This window comes from Somniosus microcephalus, chromosome 9 (assembly GCF_052327205.1).
Source record: "Somniosus microcephalus isolate GS21.2 chromosome 9, FLI_Smic_1.0, whole genome shotgun sequence".
NCBI classification, from domain to species: domain Eukaryota; kingdom Metazoa; phylum Chordata; class Chondrichthyes; order Squaliformes; family Somniosidae; genus Somniosus; species Somniosus microcephalus.
The window spans coordinates 102,825,881-102,852,374 of record NC_140995.1 but is presented as its reverse complement, the minus strand read 5'-3'; the positions used below and the strand labels follow the sequence as shown (position 1 = coordinate 102,852,374).

Sequence of the window (26,494 nt, the reverse complement as noted above, 5' to 3'; positions counted from 1 at the left end):
GCTGATTGGACAGCAATTTTACTCTTGCTGAAAAATCATTCACCCCCTCAAGAGATTGTGCTTAATGCATAATTGAGGAACAGAGAGACCTTGGTGTCCAAATACCAAATCCTTAAAGATGGCAGGGCAAGTTGATAAGGTGGTTAAAAAAGCACATAGGTTACTTGGGTTTATAAATAGAGGAATAGAATATAAAAGCAAAGAGATCACGCTAGAACTTCATAAATCACTGGTTAGGCCTCAGCTGGAGTATTGTGGACAATTCTGGGCACCACACTTCAGGAAAGGTGTAAAGGCCTTAGAAAAGGTACAAAGAAGGTTTGCCAGGATGTTACCAGGGATGAAGGACTTCAGTTATGAAGAGAGATTGGAAAAGTTAGGACTGTTCTCCTTGGAACAGCGAAGGTGAAGCGGTGGCCTAATAGAGGTTTTCAAAATGATGAGAGGTTTTGACAGAGTAGATAGTGAAAAACTATTCCCTCTGGCGAGTGGGTCAATAACCAGAGGTATAGATTTAAAATCATTGGCAAAAGACCTCGAGGGGAGATGAGGAGAATTTTTTTCACTCAGAGAGTTGTTGGGATCTGGAACGCTCTATCTGAAAAGGTGGTGGAAGTTGATTCCATAAATAATTTTAAAAGGGTGTTAGACAGGTACTTGAGCTTACAGGGTTATGGACAAAAAGCGGGGATGTGGGTCTAAGCATGACTGCTCTTTCACAACGGGCCAAATGGCCTCCTTCTGTGCTGTAAGTTCCTATGATTGATGACATTGCTGATGTCAATTTTAGGATCAAAACCGTCTCAGTGCAGAGTCCTGGTTTGACTAATGTTGAAGTTATGAATTTATAGCTATGGGAATTTGACAAAAAATAAACAGAATGGGGTAAGTGGCTGGATCAAATGCTAAGGCAATACTAAGCATTCTTTTAATAGCTGAAATGGTTGGATATTTTGATATACTATACCATCATGTATTCTGGAGTTTGCTGAATAAGCCGCTGTTCATTTATCACCAACACTAGTTACATGTGCCAGCATATGAAGATTAAATATGTTTCAGCTTTTGTTTTGTTAGAATGGTATCAAGAATTCTCTGTAGAACAAAACCTGAATGGCAATACCAAACATGTATTTAGCAATCACTCATACTTATCCCCGCTGTCTTAATGATTTATAATCAGTTAATCACTGCAGTCCTAATTAATGCCAAGTGTCTTGTTCCACTGTGGCTGGTACTGGTTGCATGATTGCCTGGCCTTTCAATGTCTAAGGATGAGGATTGCCCTTCATTGGCAGTGAATCTACCAAAAATAAAGATTTTCACTTCATCCAGATGCATGTCGGGAACTGTGAGAAACTGAGAGTCAGTTTTACTGCTTCCTTTATCATGGTGCAAAATAATTTTGAATGCACATCAAAGCAACACCTCTAACATAATTCAGCATTAGGGTCAGAAGGCTGCACCAAAAGCAAGCGGTACGCGACCACCTTCAGGTGGACTGTACATCTGTTCTTTCGTTGCTTCAAAAGCTTTAAAAATGAACCTCTGCCCAGTATTTGGAAGTTGGTGGCTAAAGCTCTGCAGATGGGTTTAAGCAGAGCTTGTGTAGTGCTGCAGCTGTGTCTGGGCAAGAGAATTGTCTGAGCCAGCAGCATAACTCAAGTCTGCTAATCCTGTAAAAAAAAAACAGAAAATGCTGGAAATACTCAGCAGGTCGGGCAGCATCTGTGGAGAGAGAAACAGAGTTAACGGTTCAAGTCGATGACCTGACGAAGGGTCACAGACCTGAAACATTAACTCTGTTTCTCTCTCCACAGATGCTGCCTGACCTGAGTATTTCCAGCATTTTCTGTTTTTATTTCCGATTTCCAGCATCTGTAGGATTTTGCTTCTGCTAATCCTGTGTCACTTTATAGAGATACCTGAAAATAGTATTCACAGTATAACTAATCCCTTACATTAGTGTGAGGGGAGGAAACAAGACAGCGCTAGTCTGACCAGGCTTAGTTACTTCATTGACACCATTCTGCTTGAGAGTGACATCTCGGGCAACTCTGGAAAAGTGCATTTCTGATTCAAGCATTGATTTCCAACTTTGCAAAAGTACCGAAGTAGCAAAATAGTTCCCACTAATTCTCATTGTATAGAATCGCTGACCCAAGCTGAGATGTAGCTAATTTAATGCACTGCTAAGTATCACCTAGAGACGGTATCACAGAAATCTAATTACTTGTGTAGTAAACATGTTTTTGTTTCAACTAATTAATGACTACATGGGTTGTGATATAGAAACTTGAAGATTAGTTAATTGTATCTGTTTATCAATATTCTGACCCAAGCAGAAAATTTCTCAGCAGATGAGTTATGCATTAGCCATGGTTCATCTCCATATGCAGATGTATCCTGAATTCAAACACAATACAGTCAGTTCCTCTGTATAATTGAGCACTGTGGGATTTCTGTTTCTACTTTACACTCACAACCCAGAGTGGAGGGTGATGCCCGACAACTCCTGCCAAGCAACTAGAGACCTCCCAAAGCAATCGGGTGTAAGGTGTTTATTATCGAGACAAGCTAATGAGTTGTTTATTGTTTTCCATCTTTGGGGAAACAACTTCAATGCCTAGCTCATTAGTATTTTAGCCACCTTTCATCTTGGTGTTTTTTTTTAAAGAGCTTGTGTGAATACACTTTGCTTTAAAAATGCAATACTTAAATGTAGCTCTTCTTCAAATCCTTTCTGTGGAGAAATGGTCAAACAATCCTGAAATATGACTAAAACTGGTGTGAAACCAAAACATTTGCAGGAATTAGGTGGCCAGTGCATGAGCATTTGGGATCCTCAGTGTCATTAGCAATGAAAGCTCTCAATTAAAAAAAAATGGAATCCAACAAATTAATGGTTGTTGAAAGGCAATGGAGGATTCCCATGATTCATCTTTCATTTTTGTCTATAAGCATGTACAAGTTATCTCACTGAAATAATATTGGACATTACTATGCTGTTGTGAGAAACTATTGCCTGTTAAAATGAGCTTTTCACTCCTTGAATTTGTTTTGTCTGGCTTTGGATCATTAATGTGTGATTCAGTCTTGCAGACTACAGAATGCCTGACTATCTCAAGATCAGCTTGGAGTTTTGGCATTTACTGGAACTACAACAAATTCTGCTTACAAGCAATAAAACTTGTATTTAACAGTGTCAGATTAATAGAAGAAGAGGAAAATTTGCATATGGATCAAACTTGCTGTTCTTTGACTTGACTGAATTGGAGCAGCGTGCTGTTGTAGGAGAGGAATCAAAGAGCCAGTCTCTGAGTTTGGTTGGTGTGTAATGGTTCATTTTAGCTTGAATTAATGGCATGTTTTAACACGCAGGTTATTCCTTATATGAACAGTTTTTCTTCTAGCACTCATATTGCAATAGATATTCAAGATGATTTTAATGTTTTTCTCTTTAGGGAGAGATTGAATACTTAAATATTCAAAACATGATTGGATCCTCATTCTAGAGAGAAGAACCCCACCAAATTGATTTACCCGACAATGCATAATTTCCAGTTGCTTGGCTTGTGTCTTCTAGGTGTTATGAATAATAGAGCTGTAACTGAGTGATAGATGCTCCAGCCAAACTTAACATGGAGTAACATTTATTCCTCCCATAGTAGTGTGGGAAGTTGATTTTCCCTTCTGCTCAAACTCCTTGATTAGTTCTATTAAGATTAAAAGTTGTGTGCGTGAAGATATCCATGCACATTGGCTACCACATCTTTCTACACAACAACAGTGCCGTACTTTAGAAGTAACTCATTGAATTTTTCAAGAATTACAGGTTAGCAACATTTTCATGAATGCTTTTACAGGTTAGCTTTTCTTAATTATACTTGCACCTTAACATTATTAGTCTTTGAATTACAGTCACATAATGTAATCAGCAATCACACCCATATGTTGCTATTGTTTCACCTTAATTAATATGGTTAGTGTGTCAATTTTTGAGCACCAACATGCATTGCCTTTAAATTCTCAATCTTAAGTGCCATTTGCCATTCATCTGCCTATCTCCCTTTGGAACAGCTTTGGGATGGAGAGGTTTCCTTTTTGCATTGGTGTAGCAAAATCTTAAACCCTATTTATATTTACAAAATGGTTTATGACTTCACTACCCTAGAACATAAGAAATGGCCTTTGATATCAACAACAAACAGGCTTTTTACTTAGTGTCCTTATTCACATTTTGAATAGGAGGTAAGTTGGGTGACTCCCCTGGTCAGAATTGTCCAATTAGAACTATTACCATAAACTCCCCTGATGGCCGAACACTGAGCTGCACGGGCCAGCTAATTCCAGATTTGAACCCCATTGTGTGCTGGATTAGCTGATCTTAGCCAGGGCAGTATTCGTTTCTTGCAAGGTATCTTATCAAGTGCTTTCTTAGAATTAAGATGCCTAACATCAGTCACCTTATCTTCATCCCCACATCTGTTACATCCTCTGAGAATTCAATAAACCTGTTCTGATCTACCTGCTTTTTCACAAAACCCACACTTGACTTGAATTTATTGCCCTTATTCTTCCTGGATGCTTTCAATTTGCTTAGTTTAGAATAGACACCAATATTTTCCCATTGTACCAGTCAAGATAAGCATGTCCATAATCCTCAGAAGCGTAATTCAGATTTTTTTCTTTTTAAGTTTGGAATTACATTAGTAATTTTCCAGTCTTTATCACTAAGTTTTGCCCAATTTTTGCAACAACAGTTCTGCTTCTGTGCCCATTTCTTCTGATATGCTTCGGTGCATTCTAGTTGGACAAACTTTATCCAGAAAACATCAGCCTTGGTGATAAAATTATGTTCTGAGTTCTTAGCAGTAACATAACAACTCGACGACTTAAACCACTGATTGCAAAGCACACTGGTTCCAAGACTATAAAATAGCAAAGTTATTCAAGGAAGAAAGGAAAGAGAATTACGAAATACGATGAAAGGACCACTTGGGATTAGATTCCCCTCAACCCCTCAATGAATTCTCGTCTCGTCTACCTTGTACAGATTGCTGTGGTCATATTTACCTTTCTAAGAAGAGCAATTTGTGGTTCACTCATTCACAAAGATTGTATTCCTTTTGCCAGTATGTTTGCAGCAGATTTAGAAGCCAGTAATATACAAAAAAAACAACCCTACTGTAGAATGCTTTTTTACAGAAAGATACTGCACCATAAAAATAAAAATAGTGGTTTTCTGCTGACTTAACTGATCTCAACCAGGGTGGTAATAGAGGCACTGTAACTGGCCTCAACACCCTGAGAGAGAGAGAGAGAGAGAAAGAGCAAAGAACTAAGCCAGCGTTGCTGCCTTTAATTAATTGATATACAGTAACTGAAAAATAGATAAATGTGGATGTTGGGTGAGGACAGAACTGGGCTCAGCTGTGATGCCCCCATGGCTGAATAATTGATGCTGTGTCCAGAGAGCACGACTCAAATCCCACCATGAGTTTGAGAATTTGAATTCAACTTAGCAAAAACAATATTTGGAAATAAAAAGCTGATGCCAGTAAAAGTGATCAAGCTGTTGGATTGTCACTAATCTGCTGTCTTTACCTGCTCTGCCCTATATGTGATTCTAGAGTTGACTTTTAACTGCCCTCTGAAGTGGCCTTGTAAGCCACTCAGTTGTATCAAACTGCTACAAAATTTGCAGCAGTTCAATAAGGCCCACCATCACCTCAGGGCAACTAGGCATGGGCAACAGATGTCTGCCTTGCCAGTGCCACCCACATCCCAAGAATGGCAAAAGAAAGAAGGAATGCTTCTGTAATGTAACTTGCTAAATTTGTGTTTGTTCCCTTAACAAGCTGATTTGTGTAACTCACTCATGGCTTTGTTACTCTCGTGCCTGGAGGTCAGCTTCATGTGTAGAATACAAATTGTTCGACACTTCAACATGCTTTAAGAGATCTGATTTCTTACAGCTAGCAACCAAGCTCTAAGGCTTCGCTCATTTCTAGAGCAAGTTAGTTGTACATTGAATGTTTGCTCATAATTGCAGTCGAACCATACTTAAAATGTCTGTGTTGTGCCACTTGCTTGTAGCCTGAAATCTAATGACGGAAATGAAAATACTGATATTTATCTGACCTAGTAGAAGGAGGCAGAATTAATTGAGGAAATATGTTTAGTCAAATTTACATCAATCTAAGGCTTTTGTAACAATAACAAAGTACACTTCCATACTTCCAGGAAAGTAACTCCATTGATATAATACAGTAATCCAAACAATGATAATTTTAGTTTTAGAAATTTGTAGACACATTAGATAAAAGTGCTTTTCTGTCACAGGAGTTCTTTAAATTATACGATATGACATGAGATGCCTTTTCACAGAATCACACAGAATCACAGAAACCCCACAGTGCAGATAGAGGCCATTTCGGCCCATCGAGCCTGCACCGACACATATCCCACCTGATCCCCGTAACCCCTACACCAACACATATCCCACCCTATCCCTGTAACCCCACATATTTAATCCCCCTAACACTAAGGGTCAATTTATCATAGCCAATCAACCTAACCCGCACATCTTTGGACTGTGGGAGGAAACCGGAGCACCCGGAGAAAACCCACGCAAACACGGGGAGAATGTGCAAACTCCACACAGACAGTCGCCCGAGGCCGGATTTGAACCCGGGTCTCTGGCGCTGTGAGGCAACAGTGCTAACCACTATGCCACCGTGCTTTTGATAATGGATTATTATTTCATAATCCAATGTTGCACATCAAGCATGAAGTGAATCACAATTGATATAGTCCCCATCTTTAATTTGTTCAAGTGCCCATCTTGTCATGGTTGAACTCTAACGTAAAGCACCCTGCTTTGAATAATATATTGTGAATCAAAGGTCAGTTTCTTAAATTAAAATGAATTAATATTCCTTAATTGTTCAGGCTAATTTAGTAGGCAGAGTAGAAGTAAAGTGGTGTAATTGTAAGAAAAACTGTTTAGTTTTAATAAACTACTTTTTTCAATGCGTCATCAAAACTTGCAAGCTGAAAATGATTCCCATACACATGAATGATCTACTCTATAACCAAATGGTGGTTTTTATGATGGTCTGCTATTGTACACACCATTCCTTATCAAAGGTTCAATTCTGTAGGTTACAGGCAATAATATTGTGGCACGGTTTGAAAATATATAAATTCCAACAAATGACCAAGGTAATCTGTTATTGATAAGTTAAACTTTTTCACTCATTGTTCAACTACCAGTGCTGCATGGCTACTGGTACTTGGACCGCTGGGTTTGCCTGTTCTTGTGGCAGCAAACTATCATAGTCATAAATAAACTCCTAACCAATCCTAAATTGTGAGCATGATCATAGGACGTTCTGCATCGAGTTTAAAAGTTGACACTTTGATTTTACTCCTGTCCCGCCCGGTGGAAACCAGTCACATGGGCAGGACAACTTACCCCTGAGTACCCCCTCTCTTCCTGCTGTCATCGATTTCAACCTGCTCTTCTGAGCAGGCGGTGTCCTTCTTTAAATATGTAGATCAGCTTCTGATGATGTCATCGGGGCCTGACTGCTAATTTCACCATGGGCCTGAGTGGGGAAGCGGCTGTGACTTTCCCGCAAAGTCAACCTAGTGGGAAGAGAAGCCGGGGCCAGAAGAGGCACAAAGAGGTAAGTCTTTTTTAATTTTGACTTTTTTTGTGGGGCAGGAGACGCACAAGTGCTCCTCCGGCCACCTCGGGGAAAGTTTTGGCCTCCCCTGATCGTGAGCCCTTCCCGAAATCCCCATCTCACATTTTACCAGCCTGCAGGAACCATTCCTTCGGTCCCTGGCAGTTGCCTCCTGCCACCTGACATTATGCTCCCGCCTCCTGACATTATGCTCCCGCCTGCTGACCAGCTGCTACTTTCCACCAGTTTCGAGTGGGTAACTGACCGATGCCATGCCAATGAGACCCAGGAGATAAAATTACCCAGGCCTCATTCTGCAGAGGTCAGGACGGATTGCCACCCACCTCGGCCCCTGCCCGCTGATTCCCACCCTGAGTTAAAATCCGGGCTTTTGAGTCCAAGGACCTGATGTTCCCTCTTTTACTGAAAAAAATAGAAGAATTGCTGTTTTCAACATATTTAATGAACTGCCAAAGAAATCATTGGAATATGTGACTTGAAAGCATTCACTTCCTGAGAATGCAATTTTGTTAGAGGGAAGGAAAAACTAGCAATCAATTGTAATGCATGAAATAACAACAGAAAACACTGGAAAATCTCAGCAGGCCAGGCAGCATCCACGGAGCGAGAAACAGAGTTAACGTTTCAGGTCTGGGACCCTTCATAATGCATGTGTGGTAATGATCCTTTAAAGTATCTCGAGCAGCTGAACCACTTACAAACATACGAAAAAGACAGAAAAAGGCCATCTAGTCCATCAATGCACCATTGTCCCCCTCCCCTTAGTCATGTGATATCCTGAGCACGCCAAAACCTGTAGTCAATTTAGGATATTTCTCTCCGAACCCCTAAGGCAGTTAGGCAAGCTCTTGAGTACTGTAGTACAGGTAGCTCATAAGTCCCCTGATTATTAGCTAGCCTACAACTTACCTTCAGTAACTTGAAATGTCTTCCTCTTTTAGCAACCTGTCCAGCTCTATTATAAAGGATGGCAGAGAATCCATACTTGGCGCACACTACAATAATCTGTTCCAGAGGGCCATGGCTCGGAGAAGAAATGCTTCCTCTCATCTGGCTTGACCTTTTCCCTACATATTTTATAAATATTCCCCTTAGTTCCTCCATCCCTATCTATCTCAAATATCCTGTGCAATGGAACAAAATATATTCCCTTCATTATTTTAAAAACCTCAATCATACCTACTCTAACCCTACCTTATTCTAATGAAAATAGCTCCTAATAAAGAAAAGCCCAAACACTGGGTATTACTTTAGTCGTGCATATGGGAATCATTTTTATCTCTCTATCTTCCACAGAGCCTCAATATTATCTGTCATGCATGAGGACCATAACTGGACACAATAGCTGCCTTGTACCAATCTAAGTCTGCTTAGTTTTATTTGGTAGAGTTTTCATGCAACCTAAAAATTCTATTTGCTTCCTAATTACCTCATCTCACTGCTTGAGGACCTTCAATGATTTATCAGCTATGGCTCCCAGGCCCATTTCCTGCTCTATAACCTTTAACAGATTCCCCATATTGTATACACATGCCTCTAGTTTCCGGGACCCAAATGTATAACATTGCATTTATCCATTTTAAAGGAAATTTGCTACACGCACAGGCCCATCCCCCTAAATTATCTAAATCATCTGTGCCCTATTTATTTGATCTAAATTTACAACTCCCATGCTCATTTTTGTCACCTGTAGACTTATCCAGAATAAATACTGAAAGCCCATTAATCTGCCCGCTGTATAATGTATAAAATTCAGAGTACTGTATAGCAAACAGCTTTATAACAGAGTTATGCTGTAATTGTAGGATAGGAAAAGAAAGGAGCTTTTGAATAGAAAAGATAAGAGTAGTTTATTCCAAGATACCAAAATAGCACGAAACCGAGTTCACCATAGGATTGGTTTCACTGATTGTTCAATTTGCTTTGATGCCCTGATCCTGATTTTCTTCAACTGTCCAGTATTTCTGTGTTTTTTATATATTGCATTTTATTATGTTGATCTCTCTCTCTCTCTAGGCCTTTACTGCTCTTTGTACTGGTTTCCACATTCAAATTCTGCTCAGCTTATCTGTACACTGCAGCAGTTGAGATCCCATGATATTTTCAAATTGGCAGGATCAGCAAGTACTTGCATCGGGTTATACAGCAGCTGTCACAGTACTTAAAGGAACACAATTTTTAATTATTTAAGTTGAATTTGACTTTGCCCCATCTACTCAAACATTTTCTGTGGTACCACATTAGCAATCTAAGTAGCTATTGGAACTGATATCAATTGTATGCCACAGCCATAATATCAACCTATTTTTGTGATTGTGCTGTGGCATTTGCAGGCTTGACTGAATCGTGTTACAAGCCTCCCTCCTTCATTAACATTCACGTGTCTCCTTGGTATTCATAATGGCTGTTTGTTCAGCAGCATGCACAATGATTTTTAATTGGAAAATAAAAAAGGAATAACTTAATAGTATGAGACATGTAGATGTTGTAAAAATAAACAGCGCAATTCTACATTTAAACCTCTTTTAAGTCATATATACTGCAAGACAAAGATATACTACCCTAATCCTGAAGTGTTCATTCAATATATATATAATATGTACAGGAAGCTCTTTGGTATCCGGCACCGACGTTGCTGGTTGATCAAAAATTTCGGATGACGGGGGGTTATCTACCAAGGCTATTTTTAACAAAGCAAAATAAAAAAATCAAGAAATGTGCAGTATACAGTAATTGGGTACTCACCTACAGAATGTTGTGTTAAATGGATGGTAGAAGATGCTTGATTAAGTACAGTACTGCCAGTTGAGGGTAATGCAATGCAATGACTACCAGCAGCGTGGGAGACACACAGTACCCCTGTAAAATGGCGGATCAGAAGAGACTACCGGCAGCGCGGGAGAGTCAGACTCCTGCTACAGGGGTATTGAGGTGTTCCGACTTCCGACAGCGCCAAGAAGCCGAGTAGTGGCAGTTTGGAGAACTACCCCCACTGACTAACTCGGCCACCGCGGGAGACTCGGACTCGGCAACATTTCCGGTTATTGAGGTGTTGTTTTCGGAGTATGAATTTTGCTGGTTGATAGAGAATTCCAGATATTTAGGTGCCGTTTAAACGAGAGTTTCCTGTATCACATTTTGGTTCACTTTTTGGTAAAACCTGTTTTGGTCGTCAAGATGCTTGTGCTTGGTATTGTCTGGTCAGGTGCAGAATCAAGGTTCCTCTACTATGACCAAAATATTACCTTCATTCTAGCCTCGCAATAACATTTCCTTTTCACACACCAGCCTTTATTTTAATGTAGTATCACTGAGTAAGATTACTAATTTATCCAAATTGTAGGAAGTTTTGTTCCAAGCCTACCAGAAACTAGATTGAGACTATCCAAGCTTATTTCACATAAGTCCTAACAGTTCACTGAGAGCAGACACGTTTATTTTATCAGCCCAGATTGGGTTTGAACAGAACTTCTAAAAGTTAAAGGACAGTGCCTTGACTCATTGAGCTACCCAGTCGTCCAGAAGTTACTTTTCAAAAAGACACACTTATTTCATTACCTGAGTGGAGCTGTAATTTAAATGCCACTTCTGAGTCTGCTCTGTCGTCAGCCTTGTCCTGACCCTTCCGACAGCAGCAGCTGCTTCTCTGAAAGTAATAAAAAGCAGGAACCAGCCAACTTTGGAAGTTGCAAGAAAATGGTGGTTCCATCAGGACACCCTGCACTTTGAATTAAATGGCCCTGAATTTGCGGTCGGTATGACGGCGTACCGCCTTTGAAATTGACCGCAAGCCCCGAATTTGCGATCTGTCAAGTTCCGAATAGAAAGATGATCCACTGTGACTTTCAAATCCTCATTGCTGGTGAAAAGTTGGGCTAATTGCCCACCAACTGCGCATCAATTACGCAGAAAAATGTTATGGCTGGTGCAAACAGGTGCAGGAACCTGTTTGCACAGCATAAGGGGAAGGGGGATGAGATATTTGCAATTTCAGGGCCATAATAATTAAAAATGAACATGTAAAAGAACCTACCAGGCAACTGTAAAGGCTCAGTTTGAGGAATTAGATCTCTTTAATCTTTTTTAATCTTGCAGAGTCATTCTTCTCATTTCAAAATTGAATGTTAACCAAAAAATCTCTATCGATCTACTTTCAAGAAAAAACATAGAAAACTTTCAATAAGAAACATAGAAACATAGAAGATAGGAGCAGGAGTAAGCCATTCGGCCCCTCGAGCCTGCTCCGCCATTCAATGAGATCATGGCTGATCATCCAAATTCAGTACCCTGTCCCTGCCTTCTCTCCATATCCCTTGATCCCTTTAGCCTTAAGAAATATATCTAACTCCTTCTTGAATATATTTAATGAATTGGCCTCTACTGCCTTCTGTGGTAGAGAATTCCACAGGTTCACCACTCTCTGGGTGAAGAAATTCCTCCTCATCTCTGTCCTAAATGGCTTACCCCTTATCCTTAGACTGTAACCCCTGGTTCTGGACTCCCCGGTCATCGGGAACATCCTTCCTGCATCTAGTCTGTCTAGTCCTGTTAGAATTTTATAAGTTTCAATGAGATCCCCTCTCATTCTTCTAAACTCCAGTGAGTATAAGCCCAATCGACCCAATCTCTCCTCATACGTCATTCATGCCATCCCAGGTATCAGCCTGGTGAATCTTCGCCGCACTCCCTCCATGGCAAGAACATTCTTCCTCAGATAAGGTGACCAAAACTGCACACAATACTCAAGATGTAGTCTCACCAAGGCCCTTTACAACTGCAGCAAGACATCCTTGTTCCTGTACTCGAACCCTCTCGCTACGAAGGCCAACATACCATTTGCCTTCTTAACCGCCTGCTGCACCTGCATGCTTACCTTCAGCGACTGGTGCACAAGGACACCCATGTCTCGTTGCACTTCCCCTTCTCCCAATCTATTGCCATTCAAATAATCATCTGCCTTCCTGTTTTTGACATCAAAGTGGATAACCTCGCATTTAACCACGTTATATTGCATCTGCCATGCTTCTGCCCAATCACCCAACCTGTCCAAATCATACTGGAGTTTTTTGGCATCCTCCTCACAGCACACACGCTCACCCAGCTTTGTGTCATCTGCAAACTTGGAGATATTACATCTAGTTCCCTCGTCTAGATCATTAATATATATTGTGAATAGCTGGGGTCCTAGGATCGATGCCTGCAGTACCCCACTAGTCACTGCCTGCCACTCAGAAAAAGACCCGTTTATTCCAACTCTTTGCTTTCTGCCTGCCAACCAGTTCTCTATCCAAGTCAATACCTTGCCCCCAATCCCATGTGCCTTAACTTTACACGCTTATCTCTTATGCAGGACCTTATCGAAAGCCTTCTGAAAGTCCAAATACACCACATCCACTGGTTCTCCCTTATCTATTTTACCAGTTACATCCTCAAAAAATTCCAGTAGATTAGTCAAGCACGATTTACCTTTTGTAAATCCATGTTGACTTTGTCCGATCCTGTCACTGCTTTCCAAGTGCTCTGCTATTGCATCTTTTATAATGGACTCTAGCCGCTTCCCCACTACCGATGTCAGGCTAACAGAAGGGTTTGGGCAAAACAATTCTGAGATGACAGGGTTTTGTGTTTGTGTATTATTTATATATATTAAATCATTTTATCAAGGTTATGGTGTCAAAGTAGATTTCAACTTTTTGTCAGGTCATTTACAGATATATGGAAATGTATTGATGTAAGCTGGCAAGAAAGGCTGGATTCCATTTGACCTGTATCTTCCTTTAAAGCATATTCATCAAACGGGGCTTTTTATGTTTCCTGATTGGTTAGTGAAAGGAGCACCGCCCCACGTGATCCCAGGTACGCTTACGCATAACGGTGTGCCCCTGGGATCCGTGGGACACCATTTTTAATATTTGTTTCCCTTAATATTTTTTTTAATATGGTAAGTGTAATTTTAAAATAATGTTGAAGATTATGTTATCTAGGTGTATTACTTCAAAGAAAAATAGAATGTTTTTAATTATACAGAGAAATAATGGATATCTGGGAGTAATTACAAGGCAGTGATCTAATCAGGTGGCACCATAAAATGTGAAAAAGAAGCTTGAGCTGTTTACAGCAATTATCAAAGCACCAGGGAAAAGATGATAGTCTTGCAATCACCTCGTGACATCAGTTTTCTTTCTATAATTTATTAAGATTGTGATCTGTTTTTGTACAGCAATGGATGTCAGTAGAGAAGCTGGGTACGATGTCACTCACCACAAAGATTACTGTTGATGGTTATAGGAAGGTTACGATAGCATAGTGGTTATATTACTGGACTAGTAATCCAATGAAACATGAGTTCAAGTATGGCAGTTTGAGAATTTAAATTAAGTGTTAAAAAAATCTGGAAATAAAAAGCTGGTATCAGTAAAAGTAATCATGACATTGCCAGAAATCCAACTAAACCCACTAAACAAAATTGGGTTGTTCTTGCCCAGTCTGACCTATATATGACCCACACCAACGTGGTTGACTCTTAACTGCTCTCTGACATAGCCAAGCAAGCCACTCAGTTGTATCAAAGCACCACAAAGAATAACACCACTATGCGCACTGCAGCGGTTCAAGAAGGTGGCCGACCACCACGATGGATGAATACTCAGGAATTTTGCTTTATTATCTAGCCATACCATTTTATTCAAGAGATTAAACGGCAGCTGTAGAGTCCTTTTTCTTTGATCATCTGACCCATACAGAAATCCATCTCCCTGTTTAATAGCCTCCAAACCAAGTAATGAGAATTTTTTAATTCATTCACGGGATGTGGGCATTGCTGACAAGGCCGGCATTTATTGCCCATCCCGAACTGCCCTTGGTTGTGAGCCACCTTCTTGGACCCTGAGGTGAAGGTACTCCCACGGACAACTGCGCTGGACCATTTCAGTGGGCAGTTAAGAGTCAGCCACATTGCTGTGGGCCTGGAGTCACATGTAGGCCATGTATACGACAATTTACAAATACTAGCTGTTTATTCTAGATTTATTTAATTAACTAAATTTAAATTCCCTAGCTGCAGCGGGATTTGAACTCATGTCTCTGGATTGTTAGTCCAAGCCTCTGGATTACTAGTCCAATAACATAACCACTATGCTACTGTTCTTGCTATTCAGAACACAGTTCAAATTGATGTTTACCCTACTTAGCCAGGTCCAGAGAACTGACAAAAATAAGAAATACTAACCAAGGCCTTCAAATTCCACCTTCTCTCTTCCTCCACCCCAGGAATAGCCCAAAACCCTGGCCATATTTCCAGTCGTAGGCTAATCTGTATACTGGAGATGGAGCTTTCCATCTTCTGCAGGGGAGGCCTGCCAAAATTAAAGTGGGAATCGGCAGCAGTAGGTCACAGAAGCCAGCTAGTGCATGGGAGGGCTGGCAGCCTCAGAGCTGTCAGGAAAAGGTTAAAAAAATAATCAATTGTTGCACTCTTCTGGGGCCTGTGCATGGTGATGCTTGGAGAGCAATAGCGCAGGCCCTCATGGCTGGTAATATTTTCTTCATTCAAGATGTCATCCAACTAGACAGGCATGTCAGAGATTATAATTGCCAGATTTTAATTAGCACAATGAGGGGCAAGGCTTCAATGAGATTTTACACTCCTGTTATGATTCAGGTGTTGGGAAATGAAAAGGACACATCTTTTCTAATATCGCAGTTGCTCAAGGTTCTTCTTACATTGTTACCAACTCATTAATCAGTCATTAGTCCAACGTTATGCAAAAACACCATTGAAACTGTCAGCAGGATCTTAATTGGAAATGCCTGCTGACACTGAGATGTATGAGTTCTCTGTTTGTGTCTGAGACTCTCCAGCATGCAAGGATTAACCCTTTTACAGGAAACTCTCGTTTATACGGCACCTAAATATCCAGAATTCTCTATTAACCAGCAAAATTCATACTCCGAAAACACCTCAATTACCGGAAATGTGTCCGAGTCTGAGTCTCCCGCGGTGGCCGAGTTAGTCAGTGTGGGTAGTTCTCCAAACTGCCACTAGTCGGCTTCTTGGCGCTGTCAGAAGCCTGAACACCTCAATAGCAGGAGTCTGACTCTTTGTTTGTTAAAAATAGCCTTGGTAGATAACCCTCTCCATCATCCGGAATTTTTAATCAACCGGCAACACGCCGGTCCCGTCGGTGCCGGATACCAGAGAGTTTCCTGTAGTTTTCTCGTGTGTCCAGACTGACTATTTGTTCAAAAAATGTGTAAGATACCCTTAGTTTTCCGTTGGTGCCTGAAAATTACATTTGGGGTTCTCTGTCATATCACAGTTATGTGGATAGACTGGAGAAGCTGGGATTGTTCTCCTTCGAGCAGAGAAGGTTAAGAGAAGATTTGATAGAGGTGTTCAAAATCATGAACAGTTTTGATAGAGTAAATAAAGAGAAACTGTTTCCAGTGGCAGAAGGGTCGGTAACCAGAAGCAATATGAGGGGGAAAAAATAATGCAGCGAGTTATGATGATCTGGAATGCACTGCCTGAAATGGCAGTGGAAGCAGAGTCAATAGTAACTTTCAAAAGGGAATTGGATGAATACTTGAAGGAGAAAAAATTACAGAGTATGAGGAAAGAACCGGGGAGTGGGACTAATTGGATAGCTGTACCAAAGAGCCAGCACAGCCATGATGGGCCGAATGGCTGCCTCCTGTGCTGTACGGTTCTCTGTATTTTGTAGAATCCCGATTTGTTTGCCTTAATGAGACACCCGCCTGAAACAGGCGAACTCTCTGGCTGCCTATTTCCAGAACCGGTCGGAAATGGCAGCGGGGGCATCGGGAGTGGGAATGGGCTGGTAAGTTTAGTGCCTGGATATTTCGAGCACTACCGCCCCATTCCCACCCGGCAGAGGCCCCATGCACTCGTTCTATCCTTGTCCTCGAGTCAAAGTTATAAAGCCCAATTGTGTATTTGGAATAAACATATTATCTGAGGTCATTCTCTCTCCTGTAATGATTCTCTTAACATGATTATAGTCTGATTGCTCAAATATTTATATAACAAGATGCAGAAGAAAAGAGATTGGTAATTCAAATGAGTGCTGTAAGTTAATTCTAGCATTGATTTACTTTTTTATTTTCTTTGAAACAGATTCTTGTTTTCTGGTAAACATGGACTCAAAATTCTTTCTTTTTTGTCACTAATTTCTTTTGTCAATTTTCTCTGCTTCCTAAAGATGCCCTCTGATACTTAGACCCAGCTGGCTGTTCAACTTAGTCATGCGTCACACCTGTCCTTATTCTACGAGCACACACATGCACTTTCAGCAGGGCTCGCTGGATATTGGTCACAACTGGAAACCCTGGCCAGTTTTTCTCTACCTAACCCAGAGATGCTGAGGCCAGTAGTAGCACCTTGCTGCTGCTCTAGCTGAGATCAGCTAACTCACACAGACTGGCAATTCAACCCAAGATCATCTTGTCTGTATGGCTCAGCTACTGATAAACATGTTGAGCTATTGAGAGAATCTTGAAACTCCTCTTAACAAAAAATGTCTGTCTTGGAGTACTGTGTACAGTTCTGGGCACCACACCTTCGAAGGGATATATTGGCCTTGGAAGGAGCGCAGCGCAGATTCACCAGAATATTACCAGGGCTCCAAGGGTTAAATTATGAGGCGAGATTACGTAAACTAGACTTGTTTTCCCTGGAATATAGAAGATTAAGGGGTGATTTGATTGAGGTTTTTAGAATTTTGAAAGGAATTGATAGGGTGGATAGAGAGAAACATTTTCTGCTGGTGGGGGAGTCTAGGACAAGGGGACAGAACCTTAAAATCAGAGCCGAGCCATTCAGGAGAGAAGTTAAAAAACACTTCTTCACACAAAGGTTGGTAAAAGTGTGGAACCTCTTCCACAAAAAGCAGTAGATGCTAGCTCAATTAATAATTTTAAATGTGAGATTGAGAGATTTTTCCTAGCCAAGGGTATTAAAGGATATGGAGCCAAGGCTGGTAGATGGAGTTAGGATACAGATCAGTCATGATCTCATTGAATGGCGGAACAGGCTCGATGGGCTGAATGGCTGGTCCTGTTCCTGTTCCTATTCATATGTTGCTAATTGACAACCCACTAAAACAAAATTGCATTCCTGAAATCGCACATTTAAAAGCCACATAGTTGTATGATTGCATTAACATATTGTCAATTGCAGAGAAAATGAGGATTCTCCAATATTAAATGAACAATTTCAGATCCTATATGTCATTGAGTAACAGCTGTAAAAGTACTAAACCTCATGCTATGTTGAACCAGTGTTACATGACCTGTGTGTGTTGTCCGTTTGTTACATGAAAAGCTGGGAAATGCCCAGGTGCACAATTAACTAAGCATAGATTGATAGAATGATACAGCACAGAAGGAAGGTATTCGCCCCATTGTGCCTGTGCTGGCTCTTTGAAAGAGCTAATAACTAGCAATTTTAAATTCATTCTTCCATTCATCTCATATAGTTCTTTTACAAAACAGTCTGCAGCATAATTGCACTTTACCATGAACTCCACTCAGCCACTTCAACACTAAGCAGATTTTCAATTTTAGTTCTAGCCAAAGGTGCAAGACTGGTTGGCACCAGCTAGTTTTTGATTTTAGTTGCAAACAAGGTCACGCGGTTAGTAATGTGTACTTTTGTATCCTTTCTTCTTGCGTTTCAGTCTAAAACAGTTATTAAAGAAAAATTCCCTTCGTGAGTTGTCACATCACTCACAAAAATGTATTAATGGTCTTATGGGCTGCATGCGCTTCCTGTCGACTTTTCCATTATAAATTCCTATGTCGGATTTTAGATTGGAAAATGTCTACCTCGGATTGTCACAATTTAATTGCACCTCCTGCTGGGGGAAGTGCTGCAGAACCACCACTGGTGGGAGGGTATAATTAGAACAGGACAAATTCACGTGGGCAGATTCCATTATAAATGCAGACATAAGAATTTATAATGCAAATGTAAAATAAGAACAGAATGCGTGATTTTTAAACTGGAGACTAAATTGAGACACAATAAAGTGCTATATAAAAGTCTTTGTTCCAGTTACGTGGGAAACTGTATACATCCAGCAGTGCATTGCCTGATGCCTGGCTGCATCAAAATGCCTGGCAATCCACTGAATGATTATCTACTGGTGAATCTGCTTATTTTAACTTTTAAATTTACGACTTGGAGCAGCCAGATAATGGAGCCATTCAGCATTGTCTAGATAGATTCTCCTCAGTCATGGATCGCCCAGGTAAAAGTCAAAGTAAAGTCCTTTAGCACAGACTTGGTATGCTCATATTGGCAAAAGCTAAAGATTTTTGATCTTTTGTTGATTAGAATTCTCTATTAATGCTTTTGATTTATTTTCATTACTATGTATTTGTTTCAGTATTCTAGAATGTGAATCATGTATGCTTTTATTTTATTTCTTTAGTTCTACTTTTTACTTTATTTACCTCCATTGTCACTAGGTTACAGTACGGCCTGGACACGGCCAATCGGTTGGCTGATGAGCACGATCTGATAGCAGTCTATGTGAGCCGGCTGCAGAATGGCACACGGTTAGTGTTTGTTGAGTTCCACGTAGAGAAATACTGGAGAAATAAGTCTCTGAAATGTTTTAAGCACAATCTGTGCAACCCTCTTGGAATGACTGGAATACCACACTTGGGACGAGGGGTGTGGGGGAAACACCATCTGAGTTTCCTTGTGCCTCGAGAGTTCTGGGACTATTGCGTTCTTGATTAAGAAGCCATGGTGTTCTAGTACCATTGGTATACATTTCATATGACAGCGAGAGTTAGGGTTCAGTCTTAATAACTTATTCTTTTCTGTATTCATTTTTGTATATAAACAGGGTGCAACTAGACAACTTTAATCAGGACAAAAATCTCTCTAAGTTGAGGCTGATAGTTCCTGGGAGCACAAGGTCTTGCTTTTTGATCGCGCTGCCCTAGAACATGTCAGTCAGTAGCAATAGCTTATTGATCAGTTTTATAGGGTTCTGTGTAAAGAGCCCTGAAATTGTCCACCACCCAGCAAGATATATGTAAATAATTCTTGTTTCATATTTAGGACTCTCAAAATGTCACGCCCTACAATATAACATCTAGGGTTTTTAGGGAGCTGTTGCATTGGGTGTATTTTTGAGTCAGATTAATTGGCACTTAATCTTCCTAGGCATCAATACATGGCCATTTGCGCTTGTTCTAACTAGGCACTCGATCTTATTGCTTAGCCTGCAATCCAGTGCTGGAGCATAATAATGGTTGTGTTATAGAAGGGTTCTCAGAACTGTTTGATTATGAAATTTATCAGCCATTTTTGGAGCCTGGTGCGCGTACATTTTAAATTATGCTCTGTCCTTCAGACATAAGACAGACAGTAAGAGCAAAGTAACTCTAAAGCACATGCCAATTTTCTTTAATAACATTTTCACCCATGATTAACTGTCTTGTTTTTTTACAATCTAGTTGATGTTTTCCATTTTTGAATTCAAACATAGCTTGTAGTGGCACCATACTGATTACATGTTGACAAGTGTTTGAGTTGGAAGCTCCTCCTCCCCGTGTGAGAGCCAGAAGTGATGCTGGATCTCTGTTGCACTTGTTACTCTGGAGCAGTGGTGAAGTGAGGTTCATTAAACACCATTTTACAGGATTACATTGGTTTGTGGAAAGTGGCACTTTGATTTCCTGTAATAACACAGGGGACACTGCACATGCACAGAACAGACAATTCAATTTGTACAGATCGTTTCATGCAGCTGTACATATTTTAATTCTACATACCAATGCAAATGTACCAGTCAGTGGGTTGGACTTCTGATGGTAAGGGGGTCACTTTGACTTTTTGTTTTTATTCGTTCCAGGGATGTGGGCATTGCTGGCAAGGCCAGTATTTATTGCCCATCCCTAAATGCCCTCGAGAAGCTGGTGGTGTGCCGCCTTTTTTGAACCGTTGCAGTCCGTGTGGTATGGTGAGACCCTCACCACAGAATACCCAGCCTCTGACCTGCTCTTGTGGCCACGTTATTTATGTGGCTGGCCCAGTTAAGTTTCTGGTCAATGGTGACCCCCCCCCCCCAGGATGTTGATGGTGGGGGATCTGGCAATGGGGAATCTGGCCGTTGAATGTCAAGAGGCGGCGGTTAGACTCTTGCTTGTTAGAGATAGTCATTGCCTGGCACTTGTGTGGCGCGACTTCATGACGCGTGTTAATTTCTGGCTCCAGCTGTTAAACTGGAGCCAGTTCACTGATGCTTCAGTGTCAGATTGCATATTAAAGGTGAACTAAGCTTATTGGAGTGTGATGTACATGCTCGAGACTAAGATTTTCATTCAAATTGATGGTGCTACAGTGTATGAGCCCCACTGCAGCAAACAGCAAATCAATTAGAAACTTGAACTGCATAGCCAACACAGTGGAATATAAATCAGAGGAAGTAGGGATCAAGCTTCATAGTGCTCTGGCCAGATCACACCTTGCGTACTCTGTCCACAAGACTGATTTCCTAGCATCAGAAATCTGACGGTACAAGGAAAGAGTGGAGAGATTTTGGCATTTCATCCAAGAAAGGGTGATCTTACAGAGGTCTATAAGATGGTTATGGGAATGGAAAGAATAAACCTGGAATATTACTTTAAATTGATTTGCAGAGGTAAAACAAAGGGACATAGGTTCAAATTAGTAAAGGGTAATTTTAGGGCTAATATCAGCAAATTTTTGTTCTCACAAAGTGTAATTAATGTGTGGAATAGGTTTCCAGATAGAGCAGTGGAGGCAAAAAACCCTGGAATCGTTTCAGAAACAGTTGGATGCTGCAGTAAGGAGACTGAGATCCTTCTGCATGGATGAATTTAGATGGGCTGAATAGCCGCCTTCATCTGTAATTATCTTGGGATCTTGTGCTGCAGGTTGTATGGAGCATTCCAAGTGTTCTGACCCACCCCCTTCTCCCAGTCTCTCATTGCCACCATGTTCCATAACATTTCCATCAGCCATTTTTAAAATTATTTTCTGCAGATAGTTTCAAAGTTAAATGTTTAGTATTTTATTTATTAACTAAAAAAAATTATGTCCTCTCAGTTTCTTTGACTTCTTTTACCACTCAGTATGAGCTCTGAGGAAAAATAAGGAGGCTTTATTTCACTACAATAGCTTAAAAATTAATTCTGGTACCTCACATCACAAAAATAAAGTGCACATTTTGTTCATTCACTGCGTCTTACAATTTGCATTGGACATTTGAAAAGTTGAGAGATGCACACTTCTTCTTTGTTGTGAAATTCCTGCTATAACAGTGGCCATGTTACTTTTTTGTAGGCTGAAAAAATCATGTTTTTTGTAGTTAAAAATAGCAAAATCTTTAATTGTAAAAGGCCATCAGCTACTTCTGTTATTACAGTGCAATTCAAAAGGTCTTATTAATTCATCTGACCTGTAGAGGGATTATAGCAGTAGCAGAGGCAGGAGTCTGCACTGATCTCAAGCATGATTAATTGAGGCTCCCAGATGTGCAGTAGAATTAAAATAAAGAAAAAATATTAGATTTAAATTCCATTTTTTTCTGCCAACTTCCAATCTTTTTGGATTGATAAATGGATTCCAAGAGATATTTGGTTAACACTTTAACTGAGCTGAAGAAACATTTATGTAACATGGTGATGTTTTTTAACAGGTATCTTATTATCTTTGTAATGCTCAGCTGAATGACTCTCAATTTATAACCATTTAACATAACACTGAAGAGAGAGCTGCTTCTGAAAATATGCTTAACCACTATGGCTTTATCAGCATGGAATGTTTTTTTTAAAGTTTGCTGGGCTTTTTCTCCCATGATGTTTTATATCATCTGATGCAACCTGTATCCATAATTTTTAACAATTCTATCTAAATCATATTTGATTTATTGTGACATGCAATGGACAGAAAGCAAAATGGTTGCTCTATGTCTGTGAAGTTGGGGCCCTAAGAATAAAGTATATTCTGACGAAATTTGAGAGGGTACTTACAGAGTGACACTTGAGCAATCAGTGAGTGAAAAATAAAAGTGCCAGTTCTTGTAAACATATTGACAAATACTAAGATCAGTATGGATGTGGAAGGCCATTTGGCCCAACTTAGCAAATCCATGTAGAAAACAAACTACAGCCCCACCCCACGTCCCACCCCCACCCCCACCCCCACCCCCACCCTCACCCCCATGCAACTCTTAAATGATACAATAGTTCTTCTTTCCACAACCTTACCTGGCAGTGTTATTACTCTGTGGGATGAAGAACTTCATCATGTCACCTTTATCCTAATCCCTAAGTTGACCATGATGTAGTGTTCCAGAATTTAAATATATAAGGAATGGTGGTCGGGGTAGGAGGGAGCTGGAACGGACAATGCAGGGAGCTGCGCAGGGGAGGGATTGGGCGGTGCTGCAGGCAAACAGGTCACAGGTGCATTTTGGGCCTTAAGTTTTGATTGGCAGGTGGTGGGGGAGGGATTTAGTCCACAGGTCCTCTTTTCTGGTGGCAAATGTGAGCTACTATTTAGGGAGGGATGAGGCCAAGAACAGCATGCGGTAGGAAGGAATGGGTGAGGGGTGGAACAAGGTAGGAGGAACAGGGGCATCATAAACACCTCACCCCTATTGTGTTTCAGGCATTCAGCAGCGGCTGTCTGGCTGTTTGTGAACACAGAGGGGTAAAAGATAGGGAGACACACAGTTAATCAGGTTTTGAAATGGAAAGCTTCAAGGGTGAGCTTGCACCAAGCTCAGAAGGAGGATGCAGAAGGGCAGTTAGCAGTTACTTTGTTTAAGTCAAGATGGACGTCCCACCAATGTGAGGAAGCGTAACGTGTTCATTATTTTGTATTGTTACATGAAGGCAAGTTTTATGATCGAATTGTGACACTGATCATAACTGTTGCTGTGTGTGTTCATTTTCTGTGAAATAATGCAATTAACAATTCATATCAGGCCTTGTCTTGTCAGGTAGTTTCTCAGTCTGCTTGGAGAAACATTGGAGAAGCACATGGGGGCATGTGTGAAAGATACGAATCTCTGGTTCAGATCGTAAATGGATACTTTTATTAGACCTCTAGGATACACTGTTGAATAACTATATATTGGGTAATTCTAAAAGCAAAGTGCTCAGACTGCTTATGGGCGTGATAATGTACCCAAGAGAGTAGCTAAGGTAAGACCCTAAACTTGTAACGGAGTAATTGTTTGTTAACTCACTAAAGTTTGGAGGGTTTTAATTGAAGCATACTGCTGGGTTAAGTAAAAAGAATATTATATGATTACCAAATTACACAAGTGTTGTCGAACCATTCAGGTTTCACATGGTGCTTCAATAAGAAATGGTTCCTTTTAAGAAAGTTACACACCATATTTTCTTGTAAAAAGACATAAATTTGAAAGGACTTACCATCATCTTTATATGAGTTGCTAAAAATTGATGTATGCAATTCATATTCTTCCTCATCTTAAAAATAGGCTGTTATAATTTTGGCTTAGTTAAATATCTTCTGTTTATATTTGCAATGAGACTCCAAAGTGCAGACTTAGCTTTCGTCTTTTTATGTAAACCCAACCCATTTTCTTCAATATGATCATATGCTTAACTCGCTTATTTACCTCTTCACTTCACTCCCATTTGTTTACTATAATAAATTGTTGAATGTGGGCCTGCAGTCTCCCACCAGTCTGGTATTTGAAGGTTGAATAAATGAGGGGGAACATTAAATTACTATCAGGTACAATCTCCTTCATTTTTGGAACACCTATTAACCTGAACAAACAAAGCTCCCTCCCTTTCCTGCCCTTTAGATCTCTTTCTGACGGTGTAATTTGTAATATTTTTGTTTTAATGCTGTATTTTCTTGTTCCTTTTTAGTTTTGTATAATTCACTGCAAGGCCTTATAGAGAACAGGGATGGGAAAGAGCATCTAATGTAGATGACTCCACTTGACACAGCTATTAGTGTTTACCCCCTCTATTAGATGCATTGGTATGTGGAGGTTAAATTACTTTTAAATAATAAAGACCTAAACAAGTAAATAATGAAGACCTAAACAAGTAATCTAACACTTCAGATTGAATAAGGGAATTAAGTTATTTATACTACCTTTCCATTTGTTCATAAATACACCCCAAATTATGACAATCGGAAGAGACAAAAAGATGGATTTTGTGGCAAGAATGACGGTGGGGCTATCAGCACTCACCGTTATTTAGGAGTAAATAGGACAGCAAATTCCAGTGTCCTCACATGCACAATTAAATGTGGAAATCAGGAAGATGCTGTCCGAGTTGCCCTGCTCCTCCACCAGCTTCGCTACACCGGTATTTGCCAAGAGATTCAGCATTCAAAACACATGCAACGGCGCAAGTTGCTGTACTTTATCCAGTAGATACCCACTAAACACGCTAGAAAAAGTTAGGGCTTGTCCATTCAAATGTAAGTGAACTTTTAGTGGCGTGACAAGTCTTAATTACTACCAAACAACCTCTCTGCTACTGAAAATTTACTTTTAGAAGTGTGGAGTCTCATTCCTTCAGATTTTAATTAGTGTTGGAGATTTTAAATAATTAAGTTTTTTTTTTACTTTTACTTTCTGTCTCTTTTATCTCTCAATCCTGCCTTTATTTCCCTCTCTTTATTTCGCTTTCTGTACATGATTTGGCATTGAATTAAATATTCTAACTTACACTTCCCGGTTTACACTGAGTGTCTCAGTAAGGATTCTTCAATCTGATTGGATAAGGAGACACACCGCTTCTTTCCCTGTTCACACCGGTCCCAGATCCCCTGTAGAGGGCGCTGCGCTGTTTATCACAAGTCTGTGGGCAAATATAAGTGGAATGAACGGTGAGTGCCGTAAGTTTGCCGCTGACCACAAAAGTCAGAGAGAGAGATTGTTCATTTTAATGGGTGTGACACAGTTTCAGAACTCATAATTGTTAATTATGTGTCCTAATGAGCAATTCAGTGAAAGGGCTCCTCTGAACCTGCAGCTATTCTTTTATTTTGAAATGAGCGCATCATTCATTCTACTTGTTCGTGGAAATTAACTCATTAGCAGGTTTGATTCACTCGAGTAAAGGACAGAGATAGATTTTAGCAGACTTGAGAGGGAAAGGTTAAATTGTCCTAACTGTATAGAGGTACCGTGCGATTGTCTGGGATACTGTCTTTCATGATTGAAAACAGTAGTTTAGATTCAGTTCAACTATCACCAGTGTTTATGAGCTCAGCCCTGCCATAAAGCTTGCTAGTGAATTGGGTTTGTAAATGTCAGTTCAGTTTCACTGGATTGTTTCAAGTGACAAGCATGCTTCTAATTTAGGTGAATATTGCTAAATACCTTCAATGACCTTTCTGAGAACCTTGAAGGATATGAGGTTTTATGGTAAGCACTTAACTATTCTATTCGAATGATCTTAAGGGACCCTTAAAACGGCACTGCGGTCCCAAATTTCCTTCGCCTTGCTCTGCCTTCTGCCAACCCACTAATTGCGCCCTTCACCCTGTACCACCTCCCGTGATCCAGGGCATTTAAATATTTTGGTTGGGCACTCAAACTATTTACAGTACATCTGGCCAGCCTGCTTAAGCGGGGCAGAGGAGTGGCATTTGTAAGGCTGGAGGAGGTTACAGAGATAGGGAAGAGCGAGGCCAAGAAGGGATTTAAACACGTGGATGAGAATTAAAAATTTTAAATTTGGAGGACAGGAGCCAGTGTAAATCAGCAAGGACA

The 26,494-nt window shown here is 40.4% G+C and overlaps 1 protein-coding gene across 15 annotated transcripts in view; it reads left to right on the top strand.

Annotated features, from left to right (window-relative positions):
* The window catches only part of dtnba (dystrobrevin, beta a), a 694,100-nt gene that overhangs the window by 513,627 nt on the left and 153,979 nt on the right, over nucleotides 1-26,494 (top strand). For all 15 annotated transcript variants that reach the window (XR_015079517.1, XM_085996923.1, XM_085996913.1 and 12 more), the window contains exon 11: nucleotides 19,206-19,295. Coding sequence is in view for 14 of the 15 variants with exons in the window: in XM_085996923.1 (XP_085853049.1) it covers nucleotides 19,206-19,295 (90 nt within the window). In the remaining variant the exon portion in view is untranslated. The remainder of the gene's footprint in view (nucleotides 1-19,205; nucleotides 19,296-26,494) is intronic.